This window comes from Ovis aries, chromosome 5 (genome assembly GCF_016772045.2).
Source record: "Ovis aries strain OAR_USU_Benz2616 breed Rambouillet chromosome 5, ARS-UI_Ramb_v3.0, whole genome shotgun sequence".
Classification (NCBI taxonomy): Eukaryota; Metazoa; Chordata; class Mammalia; order Artiodactyla; family Bovidae; genus Ovis; species Ovis aries.
The window spans coordinates 107,157,289-107,173,194 of NC_056058.1; the positions used below are offsets into that span (position 1 = coordinate 107,157,289).

A 15,906-nucleotide genomic window follows, 5' to 3' on the forward strand; every position below is an offset into this window, starting at 1 on the left:
AGAACATCAGTTTATAGGGACAAGAACACTGGCGTTCTGTGTGCATAATACATAACTCGTTACATACCAAGGGATTATATATAATTGGGAAAGATAGTTTTCCCTAATATTGATCACTAATTTCTGAGTTGGAAAGTAAAAGTTTTATCATATACCAAGGATTGTTTTAATTCCTCAATTTTGAACCATTTAAAAACTTTCAGTTGGTTTTTATAGCATATTAAATATTATTACACATGAATTATGGAGCATAAAAGTATTACACTTGCTTTCATTAATAGCCTGCACTTTACACACTCTCCCTTTAATAAAAATGTAATACCATAAAATATTCATTTAAAAGTCAATCTAAATCAAGTTGCGATTTTTAATTAATCAGCTGAGATGGACTCTATCAGGAAGCAGGAAGGAGGGCATCACTCCATCTAAAGCAGCAGCGGTGGATACTGACTTCCACCGCGGTCCTAGCTGCTGTCCAGGAAACGTGCCTCGGTTGCACGGCTTCAGCATCTGTACTGCTCATGCCTCTCCCCAGCTAAGTCATCTTCAGCCATGTTACTGCACTGCCCAGCAGTGATTTTTAATCACAGTAATGTGACCTGATCTGCCATGCACTGGGACACACGTGGGCTTCCCACATAGCGCTAGAAGAGAACCCACCCGCCAGTGCAGGAGACGCAGGCAACCTGGGTTCGATCCTTGGCTTGGGAAGACCCCTGAAGGAGGGCACGGCAACCCACTCCAGGATTCTTGCCTGGGGAATCCCGTGGACAGAGGAGCCTGGTGGGCTGTACAGCCCGTAGGGTTGAAGAAATTTGGGCACAACTGAAACAACTTAGCAGTTAGCACGCATGGAATATACTCACCATTCCAGAATCTGTATTCTTGTCTTTCACAGGGCTAAAAATTGATTCAGAAGGGAGTTCTCTTTTACATATAATTTCCATGATTTTCAGAATGCACTGCACATTCGAAGAGATGTTTGGATACATCCAATATAATTCTTTGGAGCAAGAAAGTGCTAGCGTAAGAAAAATAATTTGTGAGAAATATTTCATTAACATCTCGCACTGCGTTTCATTTGTCTTTTAACTATTAAAATATAATTAAATTCAGTACCGAGAGGCTGAAACTGCTGTGTATTTCCCCAACTACTGAAGATTAACAATGTTATGTATGACCCCTAGTGGTATAATAGAAAACTACAAGGTAAATAATTCATACATAAGAGTTCATATAATTCAAAACAGCAATTACATAATGGTTGAATGCCCAATTAAGTATAGTTACCACACAACAATGGTGGAAACTTCCAGCTGAAAATGAATCAAGTCAGAATATATACTCTTCATAATTGGTATTTTGAAATTGCAATCGATGTCATTGCTTTTAAACCAATATTCCAGTTTAATTCTTTTCAAGATGTTGTTGTTATTGATTTTTAAACTATATGGTTTAATGACAGCAATGATTATGCCATTTCACAAAAGATGATGTGGTATTTAACAGAAATATCTTTGTGTTGTTCTTTTTACAAACTTTTAAACAACGTTTGAGTTTCAGTCCATCAACACAGTGGAAAAATTAGTAATAACCGCTCTTCCGTTGGATGGCAATATGGGTAGAGAGCAGTGACTCACAGCCTCAGGTAGGAACCCACCCAGTGCTGACGATGAACACGCAGCCGAAGCAGGTCTCCACCAAACAGCACGTGATAAGAGGGCGGATAGGGGGTTCCATTCTTATATGAAACAAAGACGGTGGTGTTCTTGAGATCGACAGAAACAAGCTAATGTAAGAAGTGGAGGTTTCAGATAAATAATTTTTCGGAACGTGTTTGCCACAAATATTTGAATAGCTGGTGAATCACTACGCTAACCACTGTGAGGAGTTAAGAGATTTATAGCGTCATGAAGAAAGCAAAGCGAGCGATGAAACAGACGCGGATTCCTTGCTGCCAGTCCACAGCTGCGCGCGTCCCGGTTTCACAGCTAGCATCCAAACACCTCCTCTGTTACTCTCTACGCCCTTCTCCACGGCCTCCCCCGTCAAACTTTACTCCCTTTCTTGTATCCTGAGTCTCTTGATTTCTTATCCTACAACATACCAATCTCCTCTATTGATCTTGTTTTTCGTCCAAACTACTGACACATTTCTCCTTTCACAGCTAAGCTTTTCAAAGCAGCTCACCATTTGGTCATTCAACTTTCCCTCCACTCGGCTTCCCTCCAGGCTGAACTGTGCTTCCACTGGGGACTGCTCCCGAGAACAACGACCTTCTGATTGTAGAAACGCATCACTGCTCTCAGAGCTCCTATTGTTTGATACTTTTATAGCTCTCGATAATGGTGACCTTCCCAAATCTCTGCTGTTTTGATTTCTATATCACTCCCTCCTGTTTCTCTTAATTCTCTTCTCCTAGTTGATATCTGTTACTCCAATGATCTATTAACTGTTTACATTGCCCAAGACTTTATTCCTAGAATAAATGTCTCCCCCCACCACCTCCCAGTCCCGGTTTACCTCATCCACATTAACAATGATGACTGTTAAATTATCCATGTTAATACCTCTGAAATAAGTGATTCCCAGGCTTACTTATTCCCCAATTTCAAACATGCTCCCAACTGGGTATATACACCTGAGTGACCTCCAAATTCAATATGTCCAGGGTTTCTCCAGAATCTTCTCAGTTCAGAGTACCATTACCTTGACCTTACTAGTCAATATGTAAAACTTGAGATTCATCCTAAATTGCTCACTTTCCCTTATACAGCTTAGATCTACGTGATCACCAAGTCCAATTTTTCTTTATCTTCTAAATACTTTTCAAAATTATTTTACTCTATCTATCCTGATTGCAGAAGCTCATACCTTTAATCTCTTGCCCGTTCTAACATCATAGCTAACAGACCCCTGCGTCCACACTCTCCTTTCTCCAGTCCGGCATCTACACCACCACTAGGGTTACCTGACTACGAATTTAACTTGAAATTCAGTAAGTCAGATACTATTACAGACGAAAAAATTGAGTCACAGACAAGGTCAGATGCTTAGTTAAGCAGGAAATTTAAACATAAAACCCATGCAGTCTTGCCTAGAAGCTGTCCGCTTCAATACTGCACATATCACCTTTCACAAAAAATAAAATACAGCTTATACTCTTTAGAGTGATAGTCTGAGCTTCTCAAAATATAACATAAAACATTTACAAGTATAGAAAATAAAAGACAGCCTACCGTATAAATACGGTTGAAGCCTAAGTAAATGTTGTTTAAAATTTTCCAGGTGACCGTGAAGGAAATATATAAAAAGTCGTAAGAAGACCAAATAGCCAATCTGTCAAAAGAGAAAGAAAAAAGATTTTTGTGTTACATCAATAAATGTTTAAAAACCATAAGGAAAACAAACCATTTTACTATTACCATTGCTTTTGATGAAACAATTTCAAATTCACTTGAGATCATGTGCTTTTGAAATAACTTTAAAACATTTATAGCAAGGTTGAAATACTGGCTCAGCAGAAAAAAAAAAGTTTATAAATCATTTCTCCATTACATATAATGACCAATACGGAATGCTATTTTGTTCTATCTCCTTTAGAACAGTGTCTTTCCAATTGCAAGTCATGCCCCTTAAGTGAGTCGTGAAATCAATGAAAGGGGATTTTAAAATAAGAGAGAATACCGCAGCGCACTGCACAGCGCCTGGTTTCAGTGTATATATGAATGTGTACTGTGTGCGTGCTGGGCTGTAACAGCTTCGAGAAATATGCTGCCAGTGCAGAGTGTGATTTCCCCATAAAATTACACACACACATACACACTCACACAATGTCATTACTAAATGAACAATTTAGTGCCTTACTTCTGCGAAGTTTAAAACACATGTATAGCTAAAACTCGGAGAAGGCAATGGCACCCCACTCCAGTACTCTTGCCTGGAAAATCCCAGGGATGGAGGAGCCTGGTAGGCTGCAGTCCATGGGGTTGCTAAGAGTCGGACACGACTGAGCGACTTCACTTTCACTTTTTACTTTCATGCATTGGAGAAGGAAATGGCAACCCACTCCAGTGTTCTTGCCTGGAGAATCCCAGGGATGGGGGAGCCTGGTGGGCTGCCATCTATGGGGTCGCACAGAGTCGGACACAACTGAAGTGGCTTAGCATAGCTAAAACTGTTTTACATAGACAACAGAATTGAAATATCTACAAAAAATATGTAAGATTTCATGAAAAGTAAGAAAAAAAACAGACTATAGTAACAAATGGAATATAAATGCCTAAATTGTTAAATCATAAGATTACAGGAAAGTACCAAATAATAACAATAACTATCCCTATATCACTGTCAAGATCATATATCAAAATCCTCTTTGCCACAATGCAGAGCATTATTAGATCTACATGTAAAAAGACAAAATTAAACTCAAAAGATAATCCTAACACGTCTCAGTGCTTCACACAAGATTATTAAGCAAATGAGTGGCATCATTGGGTTTTGAACCCAGGACTGTGTGTATTGCTTCAAAACACACAAACTTTCAATTACAGCAGTGATTTCCAAATATTTCTATCAAAAATGTCAATCATTAAAATAAATTTTGAGAATGCATCATGAATGTTTACAAATGTATCCATAACTTATAAACATGCATGATTTACAGTACATGTTCATAAATAAATAAAATATTTATGTCACGCCAAGGGATCTCTTCATATAAAGCACTCTGATATAGTACTATGCTTCTCCAAAAGACTGATGTCAGATACGAAGGAAGTGGAAATCAACAGACTATTCGAAAGAACACTGCAATAGTCCAAGTGAGAATATTAAAGTCAGAAATAATAAATTCACCAGAAGAAGAATAATCTAAGATTTTGAAGGGACCAGAGAAGGATACTGAAAACAAGACTTTAAAAATTTAACACGGGTCAAAAGAGAAAAATACGTGATCGACAACTGTATCAGCTTGCATAACTGCTGGATTATATAGCAGTTTGATTATGAGTTTCCCCTGATCCCAAAGCAAAACTTTATATGACTATACTTGGAAAATGGTTTGTAAAAGCTTTCATCTGCAATATTCTGAAAAGCTAGGCTTTTACTGAAAAACCTGCCGTTTCTTTCTCGCTGAAGAATTCTGAACTCCCTGCGCATCCGTCTTCATGTTTCACTGGTGTGCATACTCTCTCTGCAGCTTGACAACTTAAGCTTTGCCTCCTAGAGTGAAGTTCCGCCTGTCAGTTTCTCTCTCTGCCTGCCCATCTTTTCTTCCTTTGCTCTTTAATCCCTTTCCTTCTCTTTTCATCCCTTATCTTCATGTCTCTGACTGTTATCTAATTGTGAAATAGAAATGGTGAATAATATTTATTATGTATTACATTTTAATAGTTGGCTGTGTGTTTCATGTTCTTTATAGAAGCTTGAAGAACACTGTTCATATTCCTATCTATTTAAACTGGACGCTCCTGGTGGTCCAGTGGTTAAGAATCCACTTGCCAACGCAGGGGACACAGATTCAGTTCCTGGTCTGGGAAGATTCTGTGTGCTGCGGGGGCAACTAAGCCCAGGCATTGCAACTACTGAGCCCACGTGCCACAAGTACTGAGGCCAGCGCACCTGAGGGCCCGCGCTCTGCAACAGAGAAGCCTCCACAGTGAGAAGCCTGCACGCCACAACCAGAGAGCGGCCTCCACTCAGCACAGCTGGAGGAGGTCCGTGCAGCAGCGGAGACCCAGCGCCAAAGCGGAAGCATCAGTTGCTCAGCTGTGTCGACTCCTCACAACCCCATGGACTGTAGCCCCTGCCAGGCTCCTCTGTCCATGGATTCTCCAGACAAGAATACTGGAGCTGGTTTCCATTTCCTACTCCAGAGTATCTTCCCAACCCAGGGACTGAACCTGTGTCTCCTGAATTGTCAGGCAGACTCTACCGTCTGAGCCACAAAGAAGCCCAGAACCAACGTACCCCAAAACAGATAGATAAATAGCAATTATGTGAAAAAAAATACATTAAACTATAGTTTATATATGGTTTATCTATATGTATATAGCTTGCATATATATTAAACTAATGGTACTTTAATAAGTAGACTCCAGTAGTTAAGATTCTGTACTCAGATGAGGGAAGAATATGCACAAAATGTGAAAAGAAGTAAAATTAGGAATCGGGTATTTCTGTCTTTTCCCAAGCATGAGCTACCTATTTTTTTGTCAAAAGAGAAACAGAATGCTGTGTATGAAGGTGAGCAATGACTCCATGGCAATACCCTTAAATACACTGTTCTGTCAACAAGAAAAAAATCGAAAAGGAAGCATCCAACTGACTAGTAGATATTTAATGAAATTCCTGCAAAGAAAAGGTGGATTATTGAAATGGCTTCTTGCCTGAAATCAAAGGCACTTATAAAGCATGCTGCTTTCTCCGAGCCAATCTATATTATCTACAACAATGAAAAGCAAGCATTCAAATCAGTCAGTCTGATAGGCAGGTAGGTTTAGTTGCTCAGTTGTGTCTGACACTTGCGACTCCATGGACTGCAACCTGCCAGGCTCCTCTGTCCATGGAATTCTCCAGGCCAGAATACTGGAGTGGGTTGCCATTCCCTGCTCCAGGGGATCTTCCTCAGCCAGGGACAGAACCCAGGTCTCCCACATTGCAAGCAGATTCTTTCCCAGCTGAGCCGCCAGGGAAACCGAGTCAGCCTGAGGCAGCAGGGAAGCTCTCGTACATCTGGGAGCCCAGGTAAACGAGGAGACTCATGGCTGAGAGTCCATGGGACCCTGGGCTTCAGAATCTTCCCTGCTGAGACCTTGCGTGATCAACTCACAGTCTCCTTGCCTAGTGTGCAGAATGGTGGATAATAATAGACTTACCTTTTAGGATTATTGTGAAGATTAAACAAGTTATCATTTCTAATACACCTAAAGCAAGGCAAATAGTCTAACCACTCAGATGAGAGGATATGGGAATCTTTTTAAATTAAGTGAATCCATGGTATATGTAAATTATAAGCAATGTACACATGACTAGAGCTTCATTTTATAGCCATTTTTCTTGCTGGCAGAAACATAAAAGGCAAGAAATGGGAAAAGGTCACCGAAGAGGATGAAAAGGAAAGGAGAAAAGAGGCACGCACTTGATCCACGTTTCTCGACGCCACTCTTTCCGCCATAAACTGGCCCTAACACTGACCCTCTTTACATAAGCAATGCAGATACTGTATTTTGCAACCCCAAAATAATTACATAAATAGAAGCTCTTGGGTATTGTTATAATGAACAGTTTGGGAAATAAAGAAAGAAGAAAAGGACATTGTAATTTTACTTGTCTCTTTGCCCCCAGCTGTTCTATGCAAAGCCTCAGTTCTTTGCATGTTCAATTTCTATTATGTTCTGTTTCTTGCCTGGTGTCCATAAATCTTTTACCCCAAAACACATCAGAGACAATCTAGACTTAACTTATAAGGTCTGAAATACAGCGTCTTCCAAAATGCCCTGGATGACTAATGAATATCTTCATGCCCACTTTCTAACATAATCAAAATTTCATAATCAAAAGTAAAGAAGGGAAAACATATTTTTTGAAATAATACTGTACTTAATTTCAAATGATATGTATATACATGTATGTCAACTAAAATGTATACATACAGATATATTTTCTTTATTCATAAAGAAATTATTCTCCTGGTTTTTCTTTGCAATAAAACCACTGGTTAAGCTAAATTTCTTCGACTAATAATAAACTTTGCAGCAGGCAATCTGATCATCACAGAAGTGAACACTGTCTTCCAGGACCTCATGAAACACGGGCGACATGAGTATGTTTCCCGTCCTACAGCTATGAAATGACATGGAATACTGAGATAGCAACCTGTCTTCTCAAACTGGGCAGCATTTAAAGAGCGTATCAGTCAGCATTTTTAAATGGAAAACTGGCATTCAGCAATCCTTAAAATAGATAGGAGAAAGCTATATACACTCAGAAATAAGTACAAACTTGATTCTTAATTAAATGTTATTTTCTTACATAGTTGGCAAAACTCTATTTTCTCCAACTATCTCTATTTGCATATCAGGTAATAATGTAGTGTCCATATTTAGAGATTAAAATAAACTACCAAACAAGAGAATATTCTGTAATAAAACCAAATGGCCTGTTTGGAAGCTGAAATAGGTATCGTGTGGCCAGATGTAGTACATGTAACAATTAAAACACATTGGCAAAACCAATACAATATTGTAAAGTAATTAGCCTCCAATAAAAAAATACACATTGGAATCACCTTAAAACATACCTTTGCCAGCTTGATTTCAACCGAGTATAAGTATGCCTTTTGGAATGCATCACAGCAGAGTCTGTATAGAACTGATTCCGCAACAAAAAATAAGGCAGGCAGATGATCGCAATCAAAGACAGCATGGTCCAGGGAAGCATAGAGCATATTTAAAGCTTCTGAAATATTGACAAGTAGAAACATAATTTATAAATCATGCTGTTTTTCTACATGCTACAATTAAGTCTTATAATCAGTCACCAAAACCACATTGTGGCTTTAAAATATTCGCAGTCTTGGACATCCCTCCCATCTAGAGATGAGGTCTATGCCCCCTTCCCCTCGAAGCTGAGCAGGCCTTGTGACGGCTTCAACCAATAGGAAGGGCCGCTGTGTGACTTCCAAGGCTAGATCAGAAAGGGCGATTGAGTCGCCCCCTTGAGACTACAGAGGCGGGGAAGGGCGGGAGAGAGGCGAGGAAAGAGAGGCGCCCTAGGAAGGCGGTCCAGCTCTTCCAGCCAACAAAGGTAGGTCAGGGCACATATATGTGCGTGCTGTGCTCAGTTGCTTGTCCTGTCCAGCTGTTTGCAATCCTGTGGACTGTAGCCCGCCAGGCCCCTCTGCCCACGGGACTTTCCAGGCCAGAGCACTGGAGTGGGTTGCTGTGTCCTCCTCCAGGCTTCTTCTCGACCCAGGGATCAGACTTGCATCTCCCAGTCTCCTGCACTGGCAGGCGGGTTCTCTAGCGCCAGCACCATCACACAATGGTGGGGAAATCGGACAGAACCAGATGACAAAGAAGTGTCAACAGAAGCGCTATAGACAGAGAAGCGGAGGGAGTAAGGCCAGAGGAGCTGCACAAAGACGAATGCACAGTTAAGGCCCTAAGACAGCTGCACCTCCCGTCATTACAGCCACACTGCATTTTACTTGTCGTGCTTTGCAGATACTGCAGCTTTTCTTTTTTTTTTTTAATTGAAGGTTTTTAGTAATCCAACATCTAGCAAGCCTAGCAAGTGCCACTTTCCCAAAAGCATTCTTTTTTTAATTAAGGTATATGCATTTTTCAGACGAGCTATTGCACAGTTGATAGACCGTAATATAGTATAAATACAGCTCTTACAAGCACCATGGAGCAAAGAGCTTCATGTGGCTCACTTCACTGAAATACTTTATTATGGGGGTCTTGAACCAAACTCACAATCTCTCCAAGAATGTACCTGTACAAAGACTTTGAGCAGCTGTTTCGAACAAAACTGAGGTTAAGTGACAAGGAAGAGCAAGTGGTTGCTGGTGAGTCAAGACTGCTTGCCTCAGTATCATTTAAAACATTTTACAGGGCCAGGCTGTGGACAGCACTGTGACAGAAGGCGGTAAAAGCAAGTTAGATGCAGAATCATTCTTATTCTCCCTACCGCTTGAAAGCTCCCAGATAGCACTTCTGCTGCTGCTGCTGCTGAGTCGCTTCAGTCGTGTCTGACTCCGTGCAATCCCAGAGACGGCAGCCCACCAGGCTCCCCCGTCCCTGGGATTCTCCAGGCAAGAACACTGGAGTGGGGTGCCATTTCCTTCTCCAATGCATGAAAGTAAAAAGTGAAAGTAAAGTTGCTCAGTCGTGTCCTGACTCCTAGTGACCCCATGGACTGCAGCCTACCAGGCTCCTCCGCCCATGGGATTTGCCAGGCAAGAGTACTGGAGTGGGTTACCACTGCCTCCTCCACCCAGATAGCACTACAAACCCCAATTTATGTGGCGAAATACTCTCTGACCTCATCTGGATATCATTCTAAACTCATTTTAAAAGGCATACACATAAAATTTAAGTTAATGATAGAAGGAACTTTATTTCCTAAAAAGTAATGTTTCTTAATTTCTTTTTTAGATTGGTTGGAGGGCGGTTTAAAAGGCAACACAGAAATAAGAAGTGATAAATGAAAAGGTAATGAGTAAAATGGCTGTTTAAAACAAGTGAAGAAATAAATGGCCATTTGGTTAATGTTTTATGAGTAAGAGTTATAAAATGCCAAAACAAGTTTCTCTAAAGTATAATGCCTATTGTAATTGAAAATCACTAAATGACATTTTATATTACTTTTTAATTAGTTACTAATTTTGGAAAAAAGCAATAAGGACTCTGCTGAGCAAAAGTTTTTAAAACAATTTCATAATTAGAAAGTTGAGCAGCCAAATTCATAAATTCAAAATTACAAAAGGAACTTTCATAATGAAACATTGTCAGATATTCCAATACAAGAAAGGCAAATTTTCCTTGGCTCCTGCACAGTCTCTAAATATTACAGCTACCAAATTATGCCTTCACTGGTGATCCAAATCACTTAGAGTGACTGAGCAGAGCTCGGCCAGCAGACGTACCGTCCTGGACTTCTCCTTTGCACTGAGCCAGGTACACCACTTCGGTCCATGCAGCAGGAAGGTGCACGTGCCTCCCCATCCCTAAGGTCCTGAGACCCAGTTTTCTCTGTAGTTGGGAAGATAAAAGAAGCAAACAAAAATATATGGCTTTCAAATTTTAATACAGGTTGATTTTCATTGCCTACATTTAACTAATTTGCTCATACTTTATCCTTTATTTTCACTGAAGTCGAGTTGACTCACAACATTCTTTCACTTTCAGGTATGCAGCCAAGTGATTCGCTTACACATATATACATCCCTTTTGCCAGACTCTTTCCTATTACAGGTCATGATGGGACACTGAGTACAGTCTCCTGTGCTCTTCAGCAAGTCCTGGTTCATCTCTTTTGTATCTGGTAATGCGCATCTGCGGCCCGCATACTCTTCATGTCTCCACACCACTGTCCCCTTTGATCATATGAGATTGGCTTCCTATGTCTGCATGTCTGACTCTGTTTTGTAACTGAGTTAATTTGTGGGTTTTCTTTTTTCAGATTCCGCACATAAACGTTATTGTAAGATATTTGTCTTTCTCTGCATGACTTAGGTGATAATCTCTGCTGCTGCTGAGTTGCTGCAGTCGTGTCCGACTCTGTGCGACCCCATAGACGGCAGCCCACCAGGCTCCCCCGTCCCTGGGACTCTCCAGGCAGGAACACTGGAGTGGGTTGCCATTTCCTTCTCCAGTGCCTGAAGGTGAAAAGTGAAAGGGAATCGCTCAGTCATGTCTGACTCTTCGAGACCCCATGGACTGCAGCCCACCAGGCTTATATCTAGGTCCACCCACATTGCTGAAAATGGTATTCCTTCATTCCTTGTTATGGCTGAGTAACGCTCCTCATCGAAGCAGTGGAGCCGGCACACAGGCGCCGCGGTGCTCCGCCCGGCCTCTCAGCTTCTACCCGATCGCGCCAGCACGGGGGCGGCGCGCTTGGCTGGGCTCTTGCTGCGGCTCGCTCTGGGGTCCTTGCGTTTGGCTCTTGCCGCTGACGTCGCTCTCACGGCTTCTCACTCAGTTCATCTCCTGCTGAGTTCGTGTATTCAGACCCCGGTGACATCTCACGAAGATCCCGGACTCTTTGCATTTGGATTACCTGGAAAAGTGGTGCTGGCAAGCACCATAGTAATTGAGAACATTTTGGAGCTATGTCATCTTCTCTTTTAATCATTAAAATTGCTTCCTGCTGCTATTTCAGATTTTTTATCTGGAGACTCTGGTGGGTCTTGCTGTCTTGACGGAGACACACTATTGATCATTCGTGTTGGCATGGCGTTCCCTCTTGCACTTTCTTCCTAAAATAGGCCTTCTTGGCTACACAGGTTGTTTATTGCTTTTCTTCATGGTGTCCTTTGCTCTTGTGGTAATAATTTAAAATGCTCCACCCCTTGCCCTTTAACACTAACTTATGTAGAACAGTGCTACAGATGATTGTAAACTAAAGCTCTTTCATTTCTCCAAAGAGAATGCTTATGCCATACCAACCGTGACTTTTTCATTTCTCTGCACACCTCAATCTGCCCATATACTGTGAACTTCAAAGCCCTTCTAAGAAACAGATGCAGGATGTAACCAGCACAGCAACTGCTTGAAGTTTTCTCACTTGCTTTATACCTGCGCTCGTTGGGTACCTCACTTTTCAATGACGATGTAGCATCAGAATTACTACCAGGTTACAGTAAATACTTGCCACATGGTGTCCTTATGACCATGAAGTCACGCAGACTATTTTCTGTGCTTTTGATGGTCCCTCCAATCCACTTCCCTGCAAGGAAAGCGTTAATGATGTTTTTCCCCAATCTTCCACTCTCAAGGATTCACAATTCTTCAACCACCCTAGCTCGCAATATTATCACTGTTTTACTCGCAATATGTGTTCCTGACGTTAGGACTCATCTGGTATGGTCGGTTCCAGTACATCCGTGTGTTTCACTTTTGTGTTCCCAGGACTCTGTTTCTCTTAAAATGAGCAGAGAGGATTTCCTCTCATGGAAAAAGGTGGGGACCTCTGTCTCTCATGGAAAAAGGTGGGGACCTCTGTCTCTCATGGAAAAAGGTGGGGACCTCTGTCTCTCATGGGAAAAGGTGGGGACCTCTGTCTCTCATGGGAAAAGGTGGGGACCTCTGTCTCTCATGGAAAACGGTGGGGACCTCTGTCTCTCATGGAAAAAGGTGGGGACCTCTGTCTCTCATGGGAAAAGGTGGGGACCTCTGTCTCTCATGGAAAATGGTGGGGACCTCTGTCTCTCATGGAAAACGGTGGGGACCTCTGTCTCTCATGGAAAAAGGTGGGGACCTCTGTCTCTCATGGAAAAAGGTGGGGACCTCTGTCTCTCATGGGAAAAGGTGGGGACCTCCGTCTTGCTCATCTTTGGTATTTTGGTTGGTGATTTTAGTTTAGCACTCATTATTTTTAACTGGATTAATAACTGAAGGAAATATTTGCCCACTTTCTATGAAGAATACTTTACCTTCATATGCAAAAAAGAACTACTCTGGAAGGCACCTTGGATTACTCCTCTTTACATAGGTTAACATTTTTGTAAACATTAACAGAAAAGCAGAACAAAAAAGGAGTGGGCAGGGGAAAGTAGGCGCAGCAGTTTTAATCAAAATGAGAAACAAATTCAAAATGCCCCTAAATGTGTTGAATACCTTTTGTTCATGAGTTTAATTTTTGAAATTAACAGGGTAGTTTTAATGCTTACAGAGATACCTGAGCAGAAAGTACAGAGTTCTCATGTATCCCCTCATTCCAGCACAACCACAGTTTCCCATGTTACTAACAGCTTGTTTTAGTAAGGTGCATTTGTTATACTTGATGGGCCAATATTGATACGTTATCATTAACTGAAGTTCATCCTTTGCATTAGGGCTCATTTCTGATGCAAGTATTGGCATCCTCTGATCTTTTTACTGTCTACATAAAGACCATGAGCCTTTTCTAAAGTGCTCTTTGGTGGAATTAGGCAGCATTGAACCTTTCAGACTGGCTTCTATCACTTGGCAAAATGTGTTTAACTTTCCTCGATGACTCTTCATGGAGGAAGATAGCTTGATAGCTCTTTTTTAAACCACTGGTAATATTCCATTGTGTGGATGTACCACATTTTGGGGCTTCCCAGGTGGCGCTAATGGTAAAGAATCTGCCTGCCAATGCAGGAGATGCAAGAGACGCAGGTTTGATCCCTGGGTCCAGAAGATCCCCTGGAGGAGGGCCTGGCAACCCATTCCAGTATTCTTTCCTGGAGAGTCCCTTGGACAGAGGAGCCTGGCAGGCTACAGTCCACAGTGTTGCAAAGAGTTGGACACGGATAAGCGACTTAACAATACACACACACACACACACACACACACGCACAAATATATCACATCTTCTTTATCCATTCATCTGTCAGTGGACACTTAGGTAGCTTCCATGTTTGGCTATTGTAAATAGAGCTGCTGTGAACACTGGGGTCATATATCTTTTTGAATTAGACTTTTCATCTTTTCCAGATACATGCCCAGGAGTGGAATTGCTAGATTATATGGTAACTCTATTTTAAGTTTTTAAGGAAACGCCATACCGTTCTTCACAGTGGCTGCACCAATTTACACTCCTACCAACAGTGTAGGAGGGTTCATTTTCTTCCACTCTCTCTCCTGCATTTGTAGACTTTTTGATGAAGATCATTCCAACTAGCATGAAATGATACCTCATTATGGTATGGATTTGCATTTCTCTAATAATTAGTGATGTTGAACATCTTTTCATGTGCCTGTTGGTCATTTGTACGTTTTCTTTGAAGAAAAATCTAGTTAGATCCCTGCCCATTTTTTGATTGGGTTGTTTGGAGTTTTTTTTTTTTTTTAATATTGAGCTTCATGAGCTGTTTGCATATTTTTGGAAATTAATCTCTTGTCAGTTACATCACTTGCAAATATTTCCTCCCAGTCTGTAAGTTATCTTTTTCATTTTATGAATGGTTTCCTTTGCTGTACAAAAGTTTTTAGGTTTGATTAGGTCCCATTTGTTTGGTTTTGTTTTTCTTTCTATTGCCTTGGGAGACTAACCTAAGAAAACACTGGTACAATTTCAGAGAATGTTTTGTCTGTGTTCTCTCCTAGGGGTTTTGTGGTGTCATGTCTAATAGTTAAGTCTTTCATGCCTTATATTTAAGTCTTTAAGTCATTTTGAGTTTCCTTCTGTTTATGGTGTGAGGGTATGTTCTAACTTTGATAATTTACATGTGGCTGCCCAGTATTTCCAACACACTTGCTGAAAAGACTGTCCATTGTATAACTATTGCCTCCTTTGTTGAAGATTAACCGTAGGTGAGTGGATTTACTTCTGGGTTCTCTCTTCTGTTCCACTGATCCATATGTCTGTTTTGCCAATAACACAGTTTGATTAATACAGTTTTGTAGTACTGCCTAAAGTCTGCAAGGGTCATACCTCTAGCTTTGTTCTTTTTTCCTCAGGATTACTTTGACAATTCTGGGTCTTTTGTGGTTCCATATCAATTTCAGGATTTAGTTCTAACTCTGAAAAATCTCATAGGTAATTTGATAGGAATTGCATTGTATCTGTATATTGCTTGGGTAGTATGGCTATTTTACCAATACTAATTCTTCTAAACCAAAGCATTGGACACTTTTCCATTTCTTTGAATCATCTTCAATTTCCTTTACCAATGTTTTATAGTTTTCAGCATGCAAGTCTTTAATCACCTAGGTCATGTCTATTCCTAGGGTAATTTTTTTATACACAATTTTAAATGGCTTTGCTTCTTTTCTTTTGCTTTCTCTTTCTGATATCTCCTTGTTAGTGTAAAGAAAGGTAACAGATTTCTATATATTAATCTTGTATCCTACCACCTTGCTGAATTCATTTATCCATTCTAGTAGTTTTTGTGTGGTGGCTTTAAGGTTTTCTGTATAGAGCACCAGGTAATCTGCACACAATGACAGTGTTATCTCTTCTCTTCCAATTTGGATAACTTTTACTTCCTTTTCTTGTCTGATTGCAATGTCTAGAACTTCCAACACTATGCCGAATAGAAGTGGTAAGGGTGGACAACCTTGCTGTGTTCCAGACTTTAGCAATAAGGTTTTCAGTTTTTCACCACTGAGTATTACACTGACTGTGAAAGTGAAAAGCGAAAGTCACTCAGTCGTGTCTGACTCTGCAACCACATGGACTGTAGCCTGCCAGGCTCCTCTGTTCACA

The 15,906-nt window shown here is 40.8% G+C and overlaps 1 protein-coding gene and 1 pseudogene across 2 annotated transcripts in view; one reads left to right on the forward strand and one right to left on the reverse strand.

Annotated features, from left to right (window-relative positions):
* Nucleotides 1-15,906, reverse strand: part of TMEM232 (transmembrane protein 232) — a 274,691-nt gene that overhangs the window by 216,465 nt on the left and 42,320 nt on the right. For both annotated transcript variants that reach the window (XM_060416083.1, XM_012179047.5), the window contains exons 5-8: nt 10,655-10,760; nt 8,303-8,460; nt 3,240-3,339; nt 867-1,021 (exon numbers count right to left, since the gene is read on the reverse strand). In XM_060416083.1, coding sequence (XP_060272066.1) covers nt 867-1,021; nt 3,240-3,339; nt 8,303-8,460; nt 10,655-10,760 — 519 coding nt within the window. The remainder of the gene's footprint in view (nt 1-866; nt 1,022-3,239; nt 3,340-8,302; nt 8,461-10,654; nt 10,761-15,906) is intronic.
* LOC105613964 (probable sodium-coupled neutral amino acid transporter 6) lies at nt 11,056-14,834 on the forward strand (annotated as a pseudogene).